This window comes from Macrotis lagotis, chromosome 6, assembly GCF_037893015.1.
Source record: "Macrotis lagotis isolate mMagLag1 chromosome 6, bilby.v1.9.chrom.fasta, whole genome shotgun sequence".
In the NCBI taxonomy this organism is placed as follows: domain Eukaryota; kingdom Metazoa; phylum Chordata; class Mammalia; order Peramelemorphia; family Peramelidae; genus Macrotis; species Macrotis lagotis.
Genome location: NC_133663.1, coordinates 64,066,914 through 64,092,375, shown reverse-complemented (window position 1 = coordinate 64,092,375; position 25,462 = coordinate 64,066,914). Strand labels below are relative to the sequence as shown.

The 25,462-nt window shown below is 36.6% G+C and overlaps 1 protein-coding gene and 1 long non-coding RNA gene across 2 annotated transcripts in view; one reads left to right on the top strand and one right to left on the bottom strand.

Moving 5' to 3' along the window:
• Window positions 1–584: 584 nt before the first annotated feature.
• Window positions 585–8,535, bottom strand: LOC141491669 (uncharacterized). Its single transcript, XR_012469697.1, has 3 exons — window positions 8,212–8,535; window positions 6,176–6,254; window positions 585–773 (listed from the first exon to the last, which is right to left on the bottom strand). It is a non-coding gene; the product is annotated as an uncharacterized LOC141491669 (long non-coding RNA).
• A 206-nt stretch (window positions 8,536–8,741) lies between these two features.
• Window positions 8,742–25,462, top strand: part of MOGAT1 (monoacylglycerol O-acyltransferase 1) — a 36,156-nt gene continuing 19,435 nt past the window's right edge. Inside the window, exon 1 of the mRNA XM_074191269.1 lies at window positions 8,742–8,943. Coding sequence (XP_074047370.1) covers window positions 8,850–8,943 — 94 coding nt within the window. The 5' untranslated portion in view covers window positions 8,742–8,849. The remainder of the gene's footprint in view (window positions 8,944–25,462) is intronic.

Below are 25,462 nucleotides of genomic sequence, written 5' to 3'. Positions count from 1 at the left end.
TTGTCATATTTATTTATGATATTGAGAATTTGGTCCCTGGATTCGAGACTCCAAATAAAGCAGAAATGTTGGTACATTTTTCTGGGTCTGGGAGTTCAGACTTCTGATTTTATTAGAATAAAAAACTGAGTGCAAAACTCTCATCAATACAAAATGTCAATGCCTCTGTAGTTTTATATTTAATCTTAGATTGTTATTACCTGGGGCCCTAGGAGAATAAGTATGGTACCTATGATCACATGGTATACATCAAAAACAGGACTGGGCTGACACTGAATTCATGATCCCACACTCCCTTTTGTTTGTGCATTAGTTAATTATATTGTTATATCTTTGCTTTCTTATTATATTTCTGAATTTTGTAAAAGGTCTTACTGTGTACAAAGGTTAACCATATAGAAGCTTTCTTGTGAGGTTTAGATAAAGGTTTTTTTTAAACTTATGCAGACACAGGCCCTGTAATATGAAGTATGGGATAACCTTCAAGGCTAAGACAAACTAGACTACTCAGAGGTGGAGGGGAAGGGAAGCAAATAGAAAGGAGGATCCACCTCAGATATAAAACAAGAGACCAAAGAGCCAGTCTCCATAATTCTTTAATCAAGGATATTCTTGTGTGCTTTTATGGGGGTACAGAATAAATACTAATGGGGAGCAATCTGAGATGCTGGCAAAAGTAATCATGTTTCATTTAAGACAGCACATAGTGTCTTCTTCTTGAGAGAATCTGGTGCCATATTTCTCCTTGTGACCTGAGCACCTAGCATGAATACCTTGGAAGATTGAAAAAACTGTAGTAAGACAAGGCAGGTGGAATGAATGAATGCAAAACCATTTATTAAGTGCTTACTGTATGAAAAACATTGTGCTAAATATTGGGGAAACAAACAGAAAACTGATTTTGAAAAGTACATATCAGCGGCAAAATGGGACAGACCCTGAATCCATGACTCCATGCTGCCTTTTGTTTATATTTTCTTAAGTAGAACATATTGTGACATCTTTGCTTTATTACTATATTCCTGAACTTCTAAAAAAGGCATCACTGTAGAAATTACTGGAGTGGAATAGGAAACAGGCAGAGACAGGAAGTACAACTGGAAAGAACTGGAAACTAGTAGTCATGGCAAAGTGTGGGGTCTGGAATTAAAGAACTAAGGAGAACAGCCAGATAACAAGAATCTAAGCAAGATCATGAGTCTTAGGTTTATAGGTTGTAGATCTGGACACAAATTTTGGAGATTACCTAGTTTTAACCCTCAGACAAACTGGAGGAAGGCATACAGGAAAATAATGGTTAAAACTATAAATTAACTACAGTAATAATATTTGTATGTATATGGTTTTTTTTAGGGTTTTTTTGCAAGGCAAATGGGGTTAAGTGGCCTGCTCAAGGCCACACAGCTAGGTAATTAAGTGTATGAGACCAGATTTGAACCCAGGTATTCCTGACTCCAGGTATTCCTGACTCCAGGGTCAGTGCTTTATCCACTTTGCCACCTAGCCACCCTTGTATATGGTTTTAAAAGCCCTTATGAGGAAGGCAAGTTGGGATAATGAGAAGAACATATGACGTGGAATCAGAAGACCTGGATTTGAATTTTAGATTTATTATATACTTCCAGTGAGATCTTAACCTTTCTGCATCTCGATTACTTTGTCTGTAAAATCAGGAGTAAGGTAAGAGTCCTTCTAGTATGAAATCCTCAGATTCTTCTTCCATATGCCTTTCTCCAGACACTTGCCATTTAGCCAGGGTTTACTCATCTTAGACAAGGGGAATTAGTTTTTTTAATCCTTTTATGTAACTTCACATTCATACCTATTAAATTTCATCATATTCAATTCAGGTGAAATTCAAACTTGAGTCTGTCAAGAACCAAAACCGGTAATCAAAATAGCAGATAAGGTTCAGGTAGACAGCTAAGAATCAGGAAAAGTATTAGGGCCAAGACAAAAGGAGAATAATAACCATAGCAACTTTCCTATTGGGAGATTTCTTTTATATGGTTCCAGGGAAGGCAAGAATCAATCCCAGCATGAATAGCCTAGACTGAGGAGGTAATTGAGAATACCACGCACCTGTGGAAGGTACTCACGCAAAGCCCAACCATGTACTCCAGCAGACAGATATTAACATGACTTTGGTCTCTGTTTCTATTGCCCTGAACACTACTCTTTCATCACAAACCCTTCACATCTTTTCTTCATTCTCTATTCATATCTTTTTATTTTCATATGAGATTAGAATTTATGAGTCAATGAACTTAAAAAATTATTTTGATAATTATATTTATCACTTAACTTTTGTAATCCTATATATTTTATTTTACACATTTAAAACATTCTTCTGAACAATCCATAGACTTAACCAGTCTGCCACAGACCCCCCAAAAAAGGTTCTGTTCTAGAGGTTGCCAAAATAAGTGTCTTTTTAAATGCCAATTTCTTATTATGATTAACCTATGTGGATATGTGATAGTCCCATTTCTATCATTAAGGCTTGAAAAGTGCTTTTCTCACAACTCTGCAAGAATAATATACTTAGCTGAGTAGTTATCATTTATTCATTCATTTCATTCACTCAAAATGTATTGATCCATCTGGGAGGAACGAAGCTATTTATTCCCTCCATTAGAGTCTTTGATGCTGTTGCACCACTCCACCAAGAGTGTGATCTCACTCCCCATGGAACATTGTTTGCTGCCCATAATGAAAGCATAACCACTTGCCAACTGGAAATAAAGGGAATCTGGTGGCTTAGATGACCTGACAAATTTGATCAAGAGTATTAAAGGATATAATGGATATGAAGTACTTTGCAAAACTTAAAGTGACAAATAAATGGCAGTTATATTATTATTTTATCATTATTATCCTATGACCTCCAGTCTGGTAATAATTAAACCTTCTATTGTATAACTAAACTGAAGCAATATTTATTGAGCAACACTTTTTTAAGATTCATACAATAAGACAATTAAGCCTATTTTTTAGTAATTGCCAATTTCAGTGGGAATGCTCATAATGAAAATTTAACAATGGACTCAAAGCAATGTGCCTGCAACACAATGAAGAATAATTACTGAGACACATAGATTACCTCCAATATGAGCATTTTGCACCTGGATAGTCAGGAAATGATTTATATGCTAGTAAAGAAGTCTTAACTCCAGCAAAAGATAAAAGGGATCACATTAATGCTTTAATCTCAAAAAGATATTATCTAAAACTGATATTATCTAAAATCAAAATCTGTTTTCTGTTAATTGTTGATGAGTTCTAGGTGATTTTCAGAATTTATATTTGTCCTGCATTACTTATATTTACTCTTTGTGAGATTATCTGGCCAATATTATATATATATATGTAAACTTTACATGGGATATCGACATTACTATCAATTTATCTGCTTTCCCCTAATGAAAATAAAAAGGTAAACTTTACATGTAATAAATCATTCAATATTTTATTTTTTTCTCCTGGGAAAGGTAAAAAGAAATATGAATTAAGAACTTTTTTTTTTTAGGTTTTTGCAAGGCAAATGGGGTAAGCCACTTGGCTTACCCAAGGCCACACAGCTAGGTAATTATTAAGTGTCTGAGACCGGATTTGAATCCAGGTACTCCTGACTCCAAGGCCAGTGCTTTATCCACTATGCCACCTAGACGCCCCTAATTAAGAACTTTTGATAGTCACATATAAGACAATTTTAATTAAGTCAATTAAAAAAGGTGAAGGTATTAACTTTAGCCTCTTAAGTAAAAATGTAATTCGCCCACTTCCTGAAACACAGGAACTATTGCACCTCCTATTAAAGACAATTCAATTCAATAAACTTTTTTTTTAGTTTTTTTGTGAGGCAATGGGGTTCAGTGGCTTGCCCAAGGTCACACAGCTAGGTAATTATTAAGTATTTGAGGCTGAATTTGAACTCACGTACTCCTGACTCCAAGGCCAGTGCTCTATCCACTGTGCCACCTAGCGGCCCCTATCAACAAACTTTTTTAAAGCACTTATTAGAAACAATAACCTGTGTTTAACATCAGAGATACAAAAAACTAAATTAGAAATATCCTTGGTGTCAAGAAACTTGCATTCTTTTGAGAGGAATGTGGTACATATTGGGCATGTATCCCTCCAAGCCTTGATTCAGTATATAGCAAATAGTTCTCTTTCTCTGCAACACATATCATGATTAAAGATGAATAAAGACTAATCTCATAATGCCTAAATTTTCCTTATTAATTCATTCACAGGAATATGCTAATTTAATTAATCTATTTCTTTTATGTGCCAATTCAATCAGCATCTATTGATAAAATTACTATGTTACTTTCTTGTTCCACGAGCCAAATATGGTTCCTCAAACATAGGAAAAATAATCGAAGGAAGTGATCTTCAATGACTTATTCCTAAGAGCAGTATTTTAATAATCCACGAAGAAACATTGAGTCACTTCCTTAATTGTAAGAGAACTCAGGAACAAAATAGGTCTATGGCATCTTGGGGTCTTTGGGCAAGAATGATCATTAGTAAAATCATGAAATAGATAATGTTTGCCTTCAATTCAATTCAGTAAGCATTTATCAATTAACTTCTATATTCGAGACACTGCTTACAAAGACAAAAAAAAAGAAATGAATACCTTGATGAAAATGTCATTCTGTTGGAAGGAAATGAAACTTATAAAGGGAATCAGTAGAAAATATATACATAATTAATAAAAACCCAAACTGGGGAATGCTTTAACTAAGAACTGGGGGAAGCAATAACAACTGGAGAACTCAGAAAAAGTCTTTTGCAGAGATCAAGGACTTCAAGAGGTAGAAGTAAAGAGGAAGGGCATTTGAGGAGTAGGGTACAACTTGGACAAAAGCACCAGGGAGAGATATTAAGCATCATTTACAAGAAGCATCAACTAGTCCAGTTTGGTTGCAGGGCAGAAAACTTGGAGAAAAATGTATAATTAGCCTTGACATAATGGACTTTACATACTAGCAAAAGAAGATTTTGTTTTATCTCAGAAGTAACAGGGAGCCCCTTATCTAGATGATATTTTTTGACTTTTCTTCTCCCTTTGCTCCCCTCACATATCTCTCATACATACTAAGTCTACAAAGTTGCCCTTGGTTGCTCAGGGAAACCAATGTGGTACCCCATCCTAGCTACTCCCTCAGAGTGCATCCTTCAGACCTTTCCTTCTTTCTTCCTAGATTTCAACTCCTTCCACCTTCTAAATTAACCAATCTGATGTCAGATTTCTTAGGAATCAGTTTATTATGTTATAAGGTAAATTCATAAACTAAATCAAATAGGTATTCATGGCTTACTATGTCATCCTTCCAAAATAATGTTTGCATTTTAACAGATTCCACAAAGTTTCCGATAATCCTTATAGCTAGAAGTAATTCCTCACTCCCTGGATCTCTTTTGTCTTTCTGTTTGATTGCTCCTATATACCTAATAATGGGCAGCTAGAATTGCCTGAAAAACTAATAGATCAAAAGACTTACCAGGAGTCATTCATGTAACAGAAATGAGACTTGAATCCAAGCCTTCATGACTCCCAGGTTAGCTCTCTCTTCACTATTCCAGTGATAAAAAAAATGAGATAATTATATCTAAGACTGTTAGGCTTTTTAGCCACAGCAATGAGAACTGCAGTATTTCAGATCATCCAAAAATAGATTTGTGCTTCATTTTAGTAAGTATTGAGCATCTAATCTGTTATGCACCTGAAACAAACATTTTAACTTAAAGTCCTGTAATGTGTTCCTGGAATTAGGATTGACTGATAAGAATCAGTTATTCTTTATTATCTACATCAAGATGGCATCATTTTTGATACAGTTAGATGTTTCAGACACCTTGTTTACCTTGAGCTAATCACCCAGTCAAACTCAGACCTGTTAAAGACCTTAACTTAAAAAGGCCAAGGCTATTTCCATTTGAACTGGTCCCAGAGGACTCTGGAGAAGAAAGTGTTGATGACTGCACATCCTCCCTCACCTAAATTCAATTCTCTTGTACGTCATGGCATCACCTCCCTGATATCATGGTCTTCAAGAATGAAAGACAAACAACAGCAATCAATTTTAAAGAAGGGCAGCTAGGTGTCACAATGGATAGAGTGCTGGACCTAAAGTCAAGAAAATTCACGTTCAGATCTTACCTCAAACACTAGCTGTGTCTGGAATCCTGGGTAATTCACTTAATTGTGTTTGTCTCAGTTTCCTCTTGTGTAAAATGATCTGGAGAAGGAAATGACAAAAAATCTAGTATCTCTGCCTAGAAAATTCTAAGTGGGATCATAAAGAAATTGAAAAACAGATGAACAACAACATACACTTATCACATTGTAACTTGTATTCTAGGTATCCGAGTCTGTCACCTAGAGTGTAAACTACTTAAGAACAAAGATTGTTAGAGGATTTTTTAAAAAAAAAAGTGTTCTTCCTGATGGTGTAGTTTGGATCTCACTCAATGGTGTGAAAACTCCTTCTGCTGATTTAGGTCACACTTCATCCATAACTTGATAAATAAGCTTTAGAGAATAGCCAAAGGTCTAGAGAGATTATGAATCCCCTGGTGGCAAATATCAGACAGAATTTGAACCTGGGTCTTCCCAACTGCATGTCCAGAATTCTGTCAAACATACCACACGCAGCTTTCTCTCCACTTCATTATGGTGTCTTTCCCTTGTACATACTTGCCATTCAACTCTGTAAACTTGATTATTTAAATTAGTCGATTTAACAGTAAAATCAAAATAAACCTATTAATTTATCACCAGGTTGGTGGTCATGAAAGCACCCTATTGAAACAAAAGTCAGTGGTTATAATGTAGATAAAATTTTGGTGGTAACAACTCAAATATACAACTTTTGAAGTTCTTGATGTTTTTAATCTATAGTATCTTCAATGATTCTAACAACCCTGTGCAACAAACAAATAAAGCAAATATTAATAATCCCATTTTATGGATGAAGAAGTGGAGTTGAAGTGAATAGCCCAAAGTCACATAGTCTAGCCAGAGCAAAGCAAAGTGATTTCCACTCTTAAAGGCTAATTCCCTCAACTGTATAAAGGGAATGATAAGAAGTTGAGATTATGAAATTGAAGTGACTGGTCCAAAGTCACACAGTCTAGCCAGGGCAAAGCTAGGATTCTCTGGACAAGTGACTCCAACTCTTGAAGGTTAGGTTCTCTCATCTGTGAAAGGGGAATGATAATTCCAAATCTTAGAGTTAAGGAAATTAAGGATGTTTGTTGTTCAGTCATGTCTGATTCTTCATGATATTTGGCATTTTCTTTACAGAGATATAGGAGTGGGTTACCATTTCCTCCTTTAGTTCATTTTATAGATCAGGAAACTATGGTAAACAGGGTTAAGGGATCTGCCCTGGGTCACATAGCCTGTTAAGTGTCTAGGTCTGGATTGAATTTAGAAAGATGATTCTTCCTGACTCTAGACCTGATATTCTGTCTATTTTGACAGAATAAAATGATAAAACAATACCTTTTATTTACATAGTGCTAAACTGCCTTCCAGCTCTCAACCTATCACCCCAAAGGTAAAGGCACTTACTTAAGTCCACAATTAGCAGCACATATGGAACTTCAATCATATCTTTTAGCCCCAGAATAAATGAATTGAGGTATGGTTCCAAGGATGATGTTTTCCAGTATAGGGTACTGTAAGCTTTAACAGCATCAAGTAGAATTTTATTTTTATTTTATCTATTGAAGAGCGTGAGGAAGGTGGAGATTGACCATGATTAAAAAACAGTCAGGAATTAATTGTCCCTAGGTCCCAAAGACTCTCAGGAATAGCCTGGAGCCATTGCTAATCTGTTTCAATAATGATAAATTTTGTATGATAGTTGAATAACTCACGAGATATCAGGTATCTTTCAGAGGTACCCAAGAACCAGTCCTACTCTTGAGAATCCAAAAATCAAATTAGTTATACACCTGAATTTTCTTTCTAGTAGGGGTGGGGTGGGGAGGGAGAAGTGGGAGAAGGTGGACTCTGTTTCTTTTCCTCACTTTGATTGCCTCCCCCCCCCCCCCCCGCCTCTCCAAGTCTCCTCCTCCTCCTCCTCCTCCTCCTCCTCCTCCTCCTCCTAAAAGACTCCTGAAGCCGTGCACACCACAAAACCAACCGGAGCATAGTGCTTATAAAAGTTAATTCCGTTCCACTTTTACCTACTGATTCTTATAATCACCGCTTCCCCAAGGAGTCACTTATCTCTTTCATCGGGTGACTTGGGGATCTTTGATTGAGAGATGAAATGAAGTGATTGGGGGGGAGGGAAAAGCGATTGAAGCAAGCAAAGGAGAGCTGTTTATAACTAGGGGATACGTCACATTTAGCCTGTAGTAAACAATTCCGCTAGTTTAAACGATCCGCTTCTCGGCGGGTCAGGTTACTACTCTCCCCATGGGCCTGGCTTTCCTCCGGCTTTGGAGGAGGGATAGCTGGACGATGGCCACTTTCTCGCAGCTGCCAACTTCTGGGGACAACTGGGCAGCCCCTCCCCCCAAGCCAAGGTAGGGTCAAGGTTGCGACCCCGCCCATCCACTGCGCTCGAGGGCGCCCTGGCAGGCTCTCCCGGCGGTCCCCCCAGTGCATGCAGTAGGGGCAGCGCGGACGCAGCGGGGCTGGGGGCGTGGGCAGGGGCGGGGGCACCTGGCTTCTGACTTGCCCAAGGGCGAGGAGAGGAGCATCGGCTCCACCGCCCTCCTCCCTGCCCCGGCCGCAGTAACGGTCCCGCGGCAGTAGGCTTGCATCTCCCCTGCGCACCAAGGGACAGACGGTCGGACGCACGCGTCCCGCGCGGGCCATGAAGATCCAGTTCGCCCCCATAAACATCCCCCTGGAGAGGAGGCTGCAGACTGCTGCCGTGCTGCAATGGGTCTTCTCCTTCATCCTACTGGGTAAGATCCCCACAGCGGCCCGGTGGCATGGGGATACCCTATGCCTCGCCGCTCTCACCCTACCCTTGGCGCTCTCCGAAGCCCCCTCCCAGGGCCAGCCATCCCGGGCCCCGAATTTGGCCCCCACACCCCCCCTACTCCCAAGCTAGACCGTTGCTATTCGGAAATTTGGAGAGCGGTATGGTTCACCCACCCATCTACCCACCCCACTATGAACCGCCTGGTGACGATCACGTAGACGGAAACGTAGGTGCCCCATCGAACCACCAGCCACAGCAGCCTCGCTGCCTGCAGCCAAGACAAATAATTGCCTTGATTTTTTTCCCTCAATATGAGTCGCAGAAATCAGGGAACACTGGATCCATAGACTTCAGGCAATTGGGTTTCTTGAAATCACTGGACCCAGGAGCATTTTCCAGGCATGTTTTAAGTTCAGCTTACTGCTTACAAACTTAATCAGACCCAATTGTAGAGGGCAAAGCTTACCTGAAAGTATTTTTCTTCTGCAAGATTGTTTTTGCCACTGATGAGAATAGGGAAAGTTGAGTTTCTGGGGCGGGTCGGTTCTCTGGACCAAAGCTGCCCCTTGAAACCTTTTTATTTTTCTCCTGAATTTTTTTTTAAATGTATATTTCCATCTAAAGAGCTGAATACAAAAAGAGGATTGGGTTTGAAACTGTGAGTGTACATTTCATATGGCCTGCTTCTGTGGATGGAAATCATTTCATGGTTTGTTATCTCTGGTTTTCCATGCCTTCTGGGGCTGAAGAGCAAAAAGGAGCAAAGACGTTGTTTGCTTGCAGTTTACTAAGTCCTTTCCTGGAAACTGGAGAGAAACAAAGTTTAAACAAGTCTAGAACCTTATTCTCAAAAGGTTTAAGGTATAGGAAACAGGAAACACTAATACAGTCACAGTATCCAAGATAACTACTTTAGAAAAGTCTAAAAGCAAGATGTTTGTGTGATTAAAGAATATAAAACAGAGGCACTAGAGAAAATTGGGCTTTACAAATGTTTAGTTCCCCTATCCTTGAGTCCCTACTTATTCCATTCCATCACCAGCCATTTTCCTAAAGGATAAGTCCGATTGTGTTACTGATGATCAGACCACTTGGGAAGCTCCAGTGGTTCTCAATTACCTGTAGGATAAACTATAAATTCCTCTGCTTGGCAGTTAAATCTCTTCACTCCCTGGTAATTTTCATGTTTTGTTACAGATCTGATTGTGTCACTTATGATCCTATGACTGAGAAAAACAAGAGTGGTTTCAGATATTCACTAGCTGTGTGACTCTGGACAAGTCACTTAACTTCTCTTTGCCTCAGTTTCCTCAACTATATATAAAAGGGGAATGATAATACCTACCTTCTAGGTAGATATTATTGAAGCTTAAGTGAGACAATAATTGCAGCTGGCTTAGTATAGTGGCTAATACATAGCTAGTGAGAAATAATTGCTAGCTAATATTAGCTATTCTTCTTCAATGTCACAGAAGTAGTAAGAGGGGCAGAGTTGAAAGTTTAATCTGCCTTCTGTACTTCCCACTTACTTAGTACTTTCTACTTTCCAAAAGGCTTATTTTTAGAGAAGGGTTTTATCTTACCTTTCATATCATTTATTAAACACTTCAACTTGGAATCAGATCAGACTTTGACTCATGATTCTATTTTTTAAATAATATATCCCCTAATTACCTGTAAAAATAATTTTTAACTTTTTTAAAAAAAGTTTTGACTTCCAAATTCTACCCTTCCTTCACCCCTCTTCTCCCATACCTTAACAGGGTAAGCAATCTGATAAAGGCTATACATGTGCAACCATGTCATTTTTGTGAAAGAAAATTCAAACAGAAAAGAAGAATGAGAGAGAGAATATATAATTATGCTTCATTTGGTATTCAGATACCATCTGGATACACATAGCAATTTTATATGAATTCTTTGGGATATTCTTGGATCATTGTATTGCTGAGAATAGCTAAATCTTTCATGGTTGATCATCTTTCTGCTATTGTTTTTACTATGTACAGTGTTCTCCTGGTTCTGCTCATTTTACTCTCTATCTGTTCATGTAAGTCTTTCAAGGATTTTCTGAAATAATCCTAGTTTAAGTCATGATTTTAACTCTGACTGTAGGATCAAGTACAAGTCCCAGAATCTCAGAGTGAAAAGGACCTCAGAGGTCATTTAGTCCATTAGTTCAAATCTTCACTTGAATGTGTTCACAAGGGAAAACCTCACTAAATCCTTGTGATGTCCCAGTTCATTTTGGAAAGCTCAATTTGTAAAAGCTTCTCTGCCCCTTAGAGGAACCCTAAATTTGCTTCTTTGAAGTCTGAACCCACTTCTGCTTCTATTTTTTTAGCGTCCTCTGAGACCAAGCATAAGAAGTCAAATAAATCCTTTCCATATGAAATAGGGGAAAAGGAACCAGACCAGTGATTTAATTGATTATAAGGAACGTGCATAAATAAGCTCCCTCTTCCACATCAGGGAAGCACCTTTTCTGATAGAGGCAGCTAGTGGGGCACATAGAAAATACACTAAGACCTGAAATCAGGAAATCCTGAGTTCAACTCTGGCCTTGGACACTAACTGCCTTACCCATGGTAATTCATTTAACTGCTACCTGCCTCAGTTTCCTTAACTGTAAAATGGGAAGTATAATAAATAGCCCCTCCTTCATAATTGTTCTGAGGATTAAATGAGATATCAAATGAGAAAAGTAGCTGGCACATAGTAGTACATAATAAATACTAATTTATCCTCAGTCCCCACCCCAACTGCAAACCCTTATAGTCTTAGATAATTGCCTAGTGTTGGGCAGTTAATAATTCCCCCGGGGTTTATGTGGAAATTAATGTGTTAGAGGCAAGACTTGTACCCAAGCCTTCCTGGCTTCCAGATTTGCTCTGTACTCACATGAGGACCCTACAAAAAAACAAAGCTATCATGACCCCACTGAGCCTTCTCTTTTCCAGATAAATGTCTCCAGATCCTTCAATTGCTTTTTACATGACCTAAAATTAATGCCTCTTCAACATCCTAGTTACATTCCTCTGGCTTTCTCTAGCTTATCATGTCTCTTCTAAAGACTTCTCTGGGGACGGCTAGGTGGCGCAGTGGATAGAGCACTGGCCCTGGAGTCAGGAATACCTGAATTCAAATTCAGCATCATACACTTAATAATTACCTAGCTATATGGCCTTGGGCAAGCCACTTAACCCCATTTGCTTTGCAAAAGCCTAAAAAAAAAAAGGAGTTCTCTGGATTAAATGCCCCAATTCCTTTAATAACCATTCATCATATTTCATTTAACCTCTATATATTCACTTAACCCTTATACATATATGAAATATTTATTATATATTTATATAAATATATAAATTTATATAAATGTGATACATTTATATTATGTATGAAATATATAAAACACGTGTATTTGTTTATATTTTATAAATATACATATACAAAATAATAATATAAACAAATGCAAATTTATTTGTGTGTGTATCATATATGTATATTGATCTATCTATGTACATTGACTTTATCTTCATCTACCCTTCTGTCTATAGGTATCTAGAGACACACAGAGACAACACACATACAACCACAATGACCTAGCAAGATGATTCCTTCATCCCTAAAAATGGAGATGTCAAAACCTCTATTATTTCCTCCACAGATTCTCTTACTATTATTTTTTTGAGACAAACAACATCAAGTGACTTACCCAGGGTCACACATTTAGTAGGTATCTGAGGCTAAATTTGAACTCAGTTCCTTCTGACTTCAGCATAGGTGCTTTATTCACAATGCTACCTAGCTACCATCTCAAAGAGTTGTCTTAAAGAAAATTCTAGGTTGGGAAATCATTTCTGTTGGATAACTGTATCTGTTCTGCTCTACTGATGCATAACAATGATTTCATTTGTATGTATTTCAATGTATTTCCTATTATCTGCAAAGGTCTCTAGATCATATTAAAAAGATAAATTGAAATTCCAGTCTTTTCATAATGTTGCAGGAAATTGAATTCAAGCTAATGGATAACTATAATTAACCCCTGGGATTCTTCCTGGGATCTCAAAGAGCTTTTATAAACCATTTGGTGATGTTCTATAGCCTGGAGGTAGATAACAAATAAAGAAACTTGAGATGCAGGCAATTTGTAACTTGGCTGTGGTAAGAATTTAGTAATATGAAGTAAGTTCCCAGAAACAGAAGTTGGACATTCTGTGTTCTGGATTCTAGTGTTTACTCATATCCTTTTTGGTCTTAGTTTTATTATTTTCTGTTTTCAGAATAATGTTTGGACTCATTGAGGGTTTGTTAACAAAAGCATGATTCCTCTTATAACATTCTTAATTTAGCCAGATTGTTAATACAAGAAGATATTTTTAACGCTATTAGCATTACAAAATGTTTTTCCTTAGTAGAAGCTTGTAATTTTAGACTAAAAGCAGTATAGAATAGATTGGCATATAGGAAGCTATGAAATATAAAGTTGGTCTTCATATATGAAGCTTGAATCTTTTGTACATCATGAACTTCTGTGAGCTCCTCAGAAGAATGTTTTTAATAAATAAAATAAAACACATAGTATTACTAAGAAAATTAATTTACATTAAAATGTAGTTATACATGTGTGACTATGTGTAAATATATACATTATTATTTTTAAGATATCTGGTTTATAGTTATAAATTAACTATTCCTTCCCAAGATTCTTAACTCACAATCTGTGAACTTGCTTTTGTTCACACACACACACACACACACACACACACACACACACACACACACCCCTATATATATATAGTGTATGTATGTATATATGTGTATATATGTATACATATACACAAAATATATATTTGTTTGTTTTATAACTATACAATTACAAAATAATAATATAAGCAAATATTTATTTATTTGTTTATCTATATGAGTATGTAGATAGAAGTACTTATATCTCAAGAAATATATCTATGTTCATCTGTCTATAGGTATTAGATATACCACAGAGACACACACACACACACACAAGTACTATAACCTACTAAGAAGTGAGGGTTTTTCCCCCCCTCCTAAAAAAAATAAGAAAAAGAGGTTATGTGAAAGTTACTAAGAGTAATTTAAATGACATATTTTAAATATTGGTTATAAATATAACCAAGTTGATCATTATTTCATGTAAAGAAAAGTTGCCTTCTGGGAATTCTCCTTGTGAGCATGTTATTTTGAAGTAAATAAGCTGATGAAATAGAATTGTTTTATTTTGAAGATATTTTACCCTTTAATATTTTGTTTTTAGCCTTTTGGAATTGATGGCAGAAATATTTACACAGAGCCTCCAGCTAACTGATTCCTTTGAAATACATATATACAGATAGTGTTAAGTATTGGAAATAAAAATACAAGCAAGCTTGATGGTCTCTAATCTAACAGATCTTGTATTCTGATGGGGAGAGATCTTATATAAAAGGAGACTAAAATGGGAAGGGGGGAAATACATTCCTATATATAAGCAAAGGAAAGGAAGTCACATTTGGGAAGCAAAGGACCCTAGTCAGTCATGGTAGTCATGGAACTCATGTCCACTCTCTAGTTAGAGGTGGGGGTGTTGAACCTAGTAGGGAATAGCCATGGCCTACACAACTGTTGGGCAATCAAGAAAAAAGAACAAAATTCAAAAAAGATCTTCAAAAATTCTGGGTGCTCAAAACTCTTCTAGGCTAGAAGGTCCACCATTTTCTCTCTTTCTTGTTGAAAGTCTTCAACTTAGTTTACTGAGAATTTTTCCCTTCCTCAAGGAAGAATGTATGCCCTCGAATATATTGTTTTTAACTTTTCAGAATTTAAATCACCAATTTAAAAATGGCAATCAATCTGATAATAGTATTTGCTTTGTAAGTGTTGACTTTTCAAACAACTTTCCTGGAATGCAGAGTAAAAGATATTTTCCCTAGATGCCCTTATAGAATATATAAGTGATTAAGGGACAACCATTCCTTATATTGAAATTAGAGTGAGAAAATGTTGAATGAGGAGGTTCTGATATAGCTAGTTTCACAGCTATGAAGTGCTTCTCTTGAGATTTCTGGATTATTAATATATTAAAATTTTATTTCCATCATTTATTTTATTTATTTGAGTTTATTTCCATAATTTTCTTTTTGCTAAAATATGGGTGGAGATAAATTCCCTCCACCATTTGAGGGGAAAGAAGTCTGGGGGAGTTTAGTACAATGGTAGGAGTAGAAATGCAGGAGAATTGGCATATGGCTTTTGACCCTGGATGTTAGCTTGGGTAAACATTGGTGTTTTCTAACTTTTGTTTGCAAGGGGTTAAATATAATCCTTTGAGTGAAGACCATCAAGGTTAGTTTTGAACAATGTGCTGATGATGCAGCAGGTTTTTATATCCTTTCACCTTTGGTTCACAACTTAAAAGAATCAATAAAGGAATGCTGAATGAGATAAAAGTAGGAAATAAATACATATCAGCCCCCTAGCTTTGAGAATATTTTCTTTTATGTTAACTTAGAAACTTCTCAAATCTCATTTGATTTGATCTTCATGACAGTTCCATGAGATAGATGCTATTTTATGATTAAGAAAATAAGGCAGAGGTTAAATGACTCGTCCAAGGAATTAAACAATTTTGACAAGTCTAATTTGGAAAGTGAGGATATAGAATAAAATATGTCCTAAGAGTGAGATCTAGTACATAGAAATCTTATGAATGGTGGAAGTCTTTAGCTGGAAGACTAAAGACTTTAGGCTTGGCTCAATCCTCAGTTTCCCCATCTGTAATGTGAAGATGATAACTGATCTTTCTTTGCCTCACAAAATACTTTTAATCAATGAAGTAGTTATTAAGTATGTACTATGAGCCAAGAAGTAGAAAAGAGGGAATAGAATTAAGCACCTTCTGTGTGTAAGGAATTTTGCATTTTGCAAAAATCTCATTTGATTCTATCCTCATGACAACCCTGTGAGATAGGTACCATTTCATCACTGAAGAAATTGAGACAGATAGAGATTAAATAACTTGTCCAGGGTCACATAGCTAGGAAATGTCTGAGGCTGGGTTTGAAATCAAGTCTTTTTGACTTTAGACCAACAATTTATCCACTGTGCCCCCTCTAGGTAAGGTAATTAATTGCTTTCAAGGAATTTACATTCTACTGGAAGAATGTAGTCTATTCATGGATACATAAAAGCAGATCTTATAGAATAAAAGGAAACTGTCCCATCTGCCTGAAAGTGAAGAAAGAGATGCCAGTGGAGCTGAAAAGAATAGAAAAAGAAAAAGAGAATTTCTCTACATTGAATGAATTACATGTGGGGCGGTGAGTGGGGGAGAGGACATAATATGTAAGCATTTAAACCTCTATGTGACTATTTGAAGAAGGAGTAAACTTTAGCAACTAGGAAGATTAGGAATAACTTCCTGTAGGGGGTGACATATGAGCAGAGCCATGAAGGAAGTTAGGCATTCTAAGAATCAGAGGTCAACAGGGACTCAGACTAGTGATATAGGCTATTCAAAAACATGGGAGAAAAAAAGAAATCTGTATGATAACTTTGTTATATATATTTAACAGGAATAATAAATTGTATATAATAGACTTACAGTTTTATGTGCAATTATTTTTTAATTTATTCCAGAAATTATTTTATGAATTATTTCTTATGGGATATTAATTTATTCCATATATTAAAAATTAAATAAATAACAATTTTAAAAGTTATGGCAATGGGAGTTGGAATATTGATATATAGTATTGAATTTTTGAAGATCTTTTTAAATTTCACTCTTTTTTCCTTGACTGTCCAATAAGTGGGCTAATTGACTTATTAAATTTTTAAAAATTCAGAAACAATGAAAATAAGCCAATTCATATACCTTGTAAAACAATAGGAAGGGCTTGTGTATAACACAGAATCTTAAATGGATATTTAAATGGGTTAATTTATTTGTAACATTTGACCTCTTATGTTTCTTTATAAGCATATATGTTGTTTCCTCTCATAAACTATAAAAGTAAATGGAGGCAGGGACATTAGGGGAGCTCTTTTGTTTTTCTTCCCAGCACCTAGCAGAGTACCTGCCACACAGTATATGCTTATTAAATAGATACTTGATTACACAATGATTGAACATAGTGCATGCAGATAAGAGGCAATAACAAAAATGGTGGCAGGGACTAGATTGAGAAAGGTTTTAGATGACAAATTTAGGAGTCATCTATAATCCTCAAGTCAAAGGATTATTTCTGGTTCTGGAAAGAATGATTGCAAATTGGTGAGACAGATCATCCATGCCAAGAACTTTAGGCTAGATGTGATTGACTGGGGTAGTTGATGAGTGATCTGAGGAGTCCAAGATGCTTTGAACCAAATAACTAGGAAAGCTCGAGTCTTCTCCAAATGCACTTATCTAAAATAAGCAGACCTTAGGCACCTGGAATTATACCACACAGAAGTAAACCAGATAAGGACAAAGGGAGGATCTGGTAAAATTCCTGTGACTTTAGATCAGTTGTTCATTGATGGTCTATATACTACCAGTTTCTTTCTATGCTATGCTTTTATCCTCTGGTGTAATGGGTTCTCTTCTAATCTAAATACATCAGGAAATTTATGATATTGCAGGAATAGATGTAGTTAGAACAATGTCATCTAGCATTGGGAGCTTCTGGAAAACCTCTCTCAAGTTAGGGAATTCTTTATTCAGACACTGTGCAAAACACTCTATGAAATCAATCCACATTTATTTATGTTTTTTGGGGGGAAAACACTAGCAGGTGGGATTGGAAACAATTTCTTGAAGTGAGTTTTGGAGGAAATGAGGAATTCTTTGAGGTAAAAGGAAGAAGGGAATGTATTCCTGGTATTACATTGGCCAATGTAAAAGCAATAAGAAGGGAGATGAGGTGATGTTCGGCAGGATCATGATATGAGGAGAAAGAAGTACTATATGGTGAAATTGGAAAGATAATTTGGCTTTAGATTGTGAAGGATTTTAAAAACTAAATATAAGAGGCAAGAGGGAGTCAACTAAATATGAGTTAGGAAATGATATAGTCAAATTTATGATATTTAAAATTGGATTTTATTTTTTCAATGAGCTGTAATCCACCTTCTCTTCTTCTACTTTCATCTCCCTTAATTGAGGAAGAAAGAAAAACAACATCTCTATTATAAACACATAGAGTCAAGTCATAACCATGCCCAACTTACCCTCAGATGTCTTCACCTGTTCATAAGGAGGCTATAACATGTTTTATATGTTTCATCATAATTCCTCTGGATGGCTATTGTGATTATACTTGTAAAAGTTCCTTAGTCTTTCAAAGTTGTTTGTCTTTATCATTTTGCTGTCATTATACATGTTATTTGCCTGGTTTTTCTCACTTCACCTTCTATTTACATCTCTCCATGTAAGTCCTCCCAGATTTCTCTGAAATTGTCCCCTTCATTCATCATTTCTTATAGTACAATAGTATTCTATCACACACACACACACACACACACACACACACACACACACACACACACACACAAACACACACACATACACACAGACCACACATACTCACACCTCATATCTTGTTCTGTTCTTCCCTCCAGTTCATGGGCATCCCCTCAGTTTCCAATTCTTTGCCACTACAAAAAAGGCAACAAATATTTTTATATACCCTAAATTGCAGTTTGTTTTATAGAGGACTAATCAGTCCCTTAGTTTACCCTTCCTCTCATTTTTTCCTTCTTACTTTTACCTCTTGTTTTCTTGTTGAATGAAATGTATTTTTCTACCTAATTGTGTATATATACATATATATATATATGTATATATATATATATATATATATATGTATATGTGTGTGTGTGTGTGTGTGTTTTTTCCCTTTTGATAAGTTAAATGAGATTAAGGTACAGGTGTCAGCCACTTTCTCTATTCCTTCATATTGGTCTATTATAGACTTGAATACCCCAATTATGTGAGATATTTACCCAACATTCCAATTCTCCAACTCCCATGTATTGATCTTCTCCAACTTTCTTTTAGTGCCATCAAAACATCATCACTCCCAGGTTTTCTGTCTAGTAAAGTACTCTCAGGAATCTCTGATAATGATAGATTTCAGAGAGAGCACATTTATCATCTCCCATATTAGAATGCAGTTTGTCCTTGTTTAGTTTTTATTGTCATTTGTTCATTTTCTCTGTACTCCCATGTTTATACTTCTTAATTTCTACTTAGTTCTGGACTTCTCATCAGGAAAGCTTGAAAGTCCTTTATTTTATTAAGGATTTATTTCCTCCTTGCAAGATTAAACTGAAATTTTGCTGGATAATTTATTCAGGATTTTCACACACACATACTATATCTATATATCTCTATCTCTATCTCTATCTATCTCTATCTCTATATATCTCTATCTCATCTATATCTATATTGATATTGATATCTATATCATCTATATCTATATCTAATCTGTCTGTCTATCTATCCTTTGCCTTCTATAACACCTTATTCCAAACTCAACATTCCCTTATAGAAATGACATGTAAATTATATGTGATTCTGATTATGTCTCCTCAATTCTTGAATTCTTTCTTTTTTGGTTTTTCACATTATTTTTTTTTAACCTAAAAGATCTGGATTTTGGCTCTAATATTTCTGGGATTTTTTTCCTTTTTTGTAGATTGAAGAAATGTCTTATTTTAAGAGATCTGAACAGTTTATTTTTAAGATTTCAGGATTAAGTGGGCTTAATTTAGGTACTTTTTATGGTCTTGACTTTCAGGTAGTACAGTGATTTTTAAATTATCTCTCCTTGATCTGCTTTTCAGATCAGTTGTTTTTTTTTACTTATATTTTGTCCTATTTTTTCCACCATTTTTGATATTTTTAAAATATTTCTTATTGTCTTATGGAGTCAGTGGTTATCTATTTGGGATTTTCTAATTTTGGGGGAGTTTATTGTTTGAGAAATTTTTGTACCACTTGTGCTAAGCTGTTAATTCTTTTTCCAATTCTTTCTTCTATAACTCTTAATTAATACTCTCATTTTATTAATAAAAGCATTTTAAAACTATTTTTTCTTAAATTTATGCTGTTTCTTTTCTAGGAATTCTGGTTGAATCAGTTGGCATTTCTTGTAGATATTTTGGGATCATTCTCTTCTGGCTTTGTATCTTGACTGTCCCTGTCACCATAATAGTTTTATGATCAGTTTTTCTTTTGTTTATAATTCTTATTTTTTATTTAAGGCAATGGGTTAAGTGACTTGCCCAAGATCACACAGCTAGGTAATTATTATGTGTCTGAGGCCGGATATGAACTGCACCACCTAGCTGCCCCTTTTCTTTTGTTTATTTGTTTATTCTTCTAGTCTATTTCTTGACTTTGGACTATATTTCAAGGCTGAGCTCTTTTGCATTTCTGGGGAGGAATGTGTGTGTTGCCCTTGCTGATACTTTTTTTTAAAGATATTGATTACTGTGTTATTTTAGAGACCAGAGCAAAGTTTGATCACTACCCACCTGGTCTGAGCTCTGAAAGGGCCCGACTTAGATTTAGATCTGAGTCTATGTACTTGCTCTTTTAAGAGATTCTGTAGATTTGTCACTATTATCCAGCTTGAAATTTCTCTGATTCAGAGGGACGAAGTTTCCCTTTGCTCTAGGATTCCTGCCTTGTTATTTCTTTTCAGTCTTCAGACTGGGCTCCAAGATGGAACTGAGACCTTATTCTCATCCTAGTGTTTGAGTCACACAACCACTATTGTATCTTGCTTTGTACACAGACTGAGACCCACCACAACTTCTCATTTTGGCAAGAATTCCCTTTAAAAACCTCCTCTCATAAGTGATCCAGAACTAGGTAGTGAGCAATGGAGCTGCCAGTTGACACTTATTCTTTGACCCTGCACAAGTTAACTCCTCTCTTTGCTGGATCCAGGACTTCTTCTTGGAATGCTCTGTGGTATTTGGTCTTAGTTATATCACATTTCCATTGTTCACAGACTTGTTTCCCTATGCTTCTGTGGGCTAGAAAAATAACTCACTGTGGAGAACAACTATTCTTCCCTACTATCCTGCCATCTTGCTAACTTGTCCCTTTGGTTGCTTTATAAAACCCTTAGTCCCATGTCTTTTCCCCATTTGGCAATTGGGCACATTTTAGAGAAAGTTTGTAAAAAATGACTAAGGGGAGAGAGAGAGAGAGAGAGAGAGAGAGAGAGAGAGAGAGAGAGAGAGAGAGAAGAGAGCAGAGAGAAGAGAGAGAAGAGGAGAGAAGAGGAGAGAAACCAGATATATAGATTTTAGAGTCATCTGCAGAGAGCTATAGTTAAATCTATGGGAACTGATGAGGTTATCAAGGCAGAGGAGAGGGCCTTTGTCAGAACCTTGGAGAACACCCTTAGTTAAAGGACATGATCTGAATGAGGAATTAATAAAGGGGACTAAGAAGGGGCAAGGCAGAAAGGAGACACAGGAAATAATCATTTCATGAAAGCTCAAAGAGGAACCAGTATCTAGGAGAAGGTGATCACCAACTGGAAGTTTTTGGTTGTTTTTGGTTTTTTGCAAGGCAATGGGATTAAGTGACTTGCCCAAGGTCACACAGCTAGGTGTCTGAGACCAGATTTGAACTAAGGTCCTCCTGACTCCAGGGCTGGTACTCTATCCACTATGCTACCTAGCTGCCCTCTAACAACTAGAAGATTGAGAAAGATGAGGACTGAGAAAATATGATCAGATTTGGCATTAAAGAGAGTGTTGGGAACTTTGAAGGAGATTCAATAGTTATTGAATTGGATGCCAAATTGCAAAGTAACAGGAGTAACAGGAGAGAAGAAAGATGTATATATACAACTTTTTCAAGGAGATGACTGAGAAATGAAGGAGAGATATTAAACAATAGTGGAAGAATGCAAGATAACTTTAGAGAGAAGACACTAATAATTGATGGAATTAGGAAATAAATCTGGTTTGCTCTAACAAATATTTTACATTCCATGCTTATTTTGTTATACTCTTCCAGTTTCATCTACAAACTCTCTTAGTATGATCTGAGTTCATCTGGATTTTACATCATACTTCCTATAAACTCATTTTGCTCACAATTGCCTTTCATGATTTTGTACGACAATATTGTCTATAATTTTCCATAATCTTCTGTAAAGTTTTGCATGTGAGCTTGTTCTTTAAACTGATGCTACCTTTGGCCACCTTATCTCCCCACTTACCTGTCTATAGGTTCTTTCAGCTTCTTTGTTCTGGTGATTGTTTCTTAATGGTTAATCTTCTCTAAGAAAAGGTGATGTTTTTCAAAGTCTTTACTTTTTTGTTTTCCATTGTTCTTTAGAGCTGTCAGGTTTATTGGACACTGTTGTAATCACAAGTCACATTGTCTTATACTTATCCTTTCTTTTCATTTGGCTTTTTAATGTTTTACTCTAATTTGTTAACAGTCTGACTGCAAAGAATCTGTTCATTGTGAAATGTTTAATATGTCAGTCATTTCCTCCTTGTTAATCTTTTGTGTCAGAGGCTGTTGCAATAGGAAGAGGCCAGGTGTATTTTGGGGGAGTCTCAGTTCTCTGCTTTGTAGTTACTCATTACTTGACAGCACCATGTACCTTGACACAGATTCCCCTTAAAAGCATTTCAGTACTGGGAATCATCATGGTATAGTATAGGAGTGTCTAATTCAACTAGAAATGGAACCCTCCAGTTGCAAATTGACTTAGAGAACCACAAATTAACATTATCTCCGTTATGTTGTGTTTTTATTTATTTTGTTAAACATTTCCCCAAGTACATTTTAATCGGGTTCTAGCTGCACTGGGCCAAGAGTTTTGTGACCCTGACAACTATCACAGATTTCTTGTAGAGCATTGGACTTGGAATCAGAAGCACCTGGGTTCAAATCTCACTAAAGTCACTTAAACCTGCATCACATTGGGAAACCAACTGACCTCTCTATTTCTCAGACTTCTCATTTAAAAAATGAGGAAATTAGAATGCGAAGCCCTTTAAGTTCAGGTTTCAATTCTATGATTCTTCCAGCAAAAAAAATCAGGGAAGTTGATGGACTTGCTCATTCCATCAGTGCAATAATCAGGGACAATTTGAGGCTGTCTGCAATGGAGAATACCATCTGTATCCAGAGAAAGAACTGTGAAGTTTGAACAAAGGGCTGTTAACTTTAATTTAGGAAAAAAAACTGATATCTTATTGTCTGATCTTGCTATCTCTTATACTTTATGTTTCTTCCTTAAGGATATGATTTCTCTCTCATCACATTCAATTTGGATCAATGTATACCAGGGAAACAATGTAAAGACTGGCAAATTGCCTTCTGTGGGGGTGGGGTGGGGGAGGGAATTAAGATTGGGGGGAAATTGTAAAACTCAAATAAAATCTTAAAAAGAGAAAAAATCAAGGAAGGAAAAAATTGAAATAATGAAATAAACAAAATAGAACCCCATAAATCCTTTAGAAAACAGAAAGACACCCATTCCCAAAGTTCTATATTGGGATTCTTAACGTTTTCTGTGTGATGGACCCCTTTGGCAGTCCAGTGAAACCTATAGATCACTTCCATGAAAGAAAAGAATTTTTAAATGTAGAAAATAAAATATAAAGAAATCAATTATATTGAAATGAAGTTATGATTTTTTCCCATCTAGTTCATAGATTCCCTGAAATCTGTTGGGGTTTATGATCCTCAGGTTAAGAAGCCCTGATCTGAATAAATTCTTTTTTTTTTTTTTGCAAGGCAGTGGGGTTAAGTGGCTTGCCCAAGGCCACACAGCTAGGTAATTATTAAGTGTTTGAGGCTGGATTTGAACTCAGGTACTCCTGACTCCAGGGCTGGCGCTCTATCCATTGCACCACCTAGCTGCCCCTGAATAAATTCTTAGTCCCTTACAAAAAAGAATTTCTCCCTGCTGCTTCCAGATGGTATCACCTAGCTTAGATCTTTCAGGGTTTATAATGGACTTCACTGGGGAACACCAGACTCCAGCAAGGTCAAAACACTGCTGAATAAAATCTTTTTCCATTGTCAGTCAGATATAGTCTTTGCTGCTGCCAAGCAAGGCTGCAAGAGCTTTCTGTCTTAGGCCACAGAGCTTTAGCTTGAGTCCACCCTTTGTTTTTACTCCTACCAACCTCTTTCCTCATAAAAACTTGCTTAGAAATAAGGACCTTGTAAATCTACAATTCCAACTCCAAATTTAGATATATTAACTATTCATCTTAATGTTCTATTGTTCTCTAATACCAGAAAGGAAGTTGTTTGTCCTTCATTTTTGAAGAGGAATAAGGACATTAAGGGTGATATCTAGGCTTCCTAGATTAGATTTAAGTGAGGCAGAGTTGCGCAAAATTGTAAGTTTAGTAGCAAGACAAAAGTCAGGACAACTAGTAATGGCCTAAAATGACTCTGACATCTTGCACACTTTGCCTTTGTTCTTGACAGCACCTGTACCTTGACATAGATTCCCCTTAAAAGCATTACAATATTGAGAATCATCATGGTATAGTATAGGAGTGTCTAATTCAAATAGAAATGGAGCCCTCCAGTTGCAAATTGATTTGTTCTTATTGTTCTTATCTGCCCATTCCATATGCTTCATATCCCCCCTAACTTATCAGGTTTGAGAACTTTTGGCTATCCTCAACCTAGTTCAACCCATCTGTCAAGATGCTAAAACTTCTTGGAGGCTCAGGTAAGAGTTGGGTGACAAGCAAAAATGGATGAGGTAGCTTGGTAGAGCAGTGGATGGACACTGGCCTTGGAGTCAGGAGGGCAGGAGTCCAAATCCAGCCTCAGACACTTGACACTAGCTAACTGTGAGACCTTGGGCAAGTCACTTAATCCTAATTTTCTCACATCCAGAGCCATTCCCAGTCATCTGGATTTTTATCTGGCCACCGGAGTCAGACAGCTCAGGAGGAGAAAGTGAGGCTGGTGACTGAGCACAGCTCCCTCTCACTCAAATCCAACTCAAGTGCTTGTCTGGGTATCACCTCCTGGATGTCATAGTCCTCTTCGAGAATGAAGGACAAACATTGTTAAAAGTGTATGAACAGTGGGGATGGCTAGGTGGCGCAATGGGGATGGCTAGGTGGCACAGTGGATAGAGCACCAGCCCTAGCAGGAGTACCTGAGTTCAAATCTGACCTCAGACACTTAATAATTACCTAGCTGTGGCCTTGGGCAAGCCCTGAAAAGGGCTGCTAGTCCTTCTGAATACTCCATATACCTCAACCAGGGCAGAATATCTCTTATTAGAGGAAATACTCATTCCTAATTTATTTAGGAGTTGATAAAGCACCCCAATTTCTCCCTAATTATCTCTTACTGTATTAAAGATAGGATATGTATCATGGGGGAAGTAACATGGGGAAGAACTGGAAATCTGAACTACTTTTCATTTTACCTTCTGTTTGGGCAGCAAGATAGTACAATGGATAGATAGAGTGCC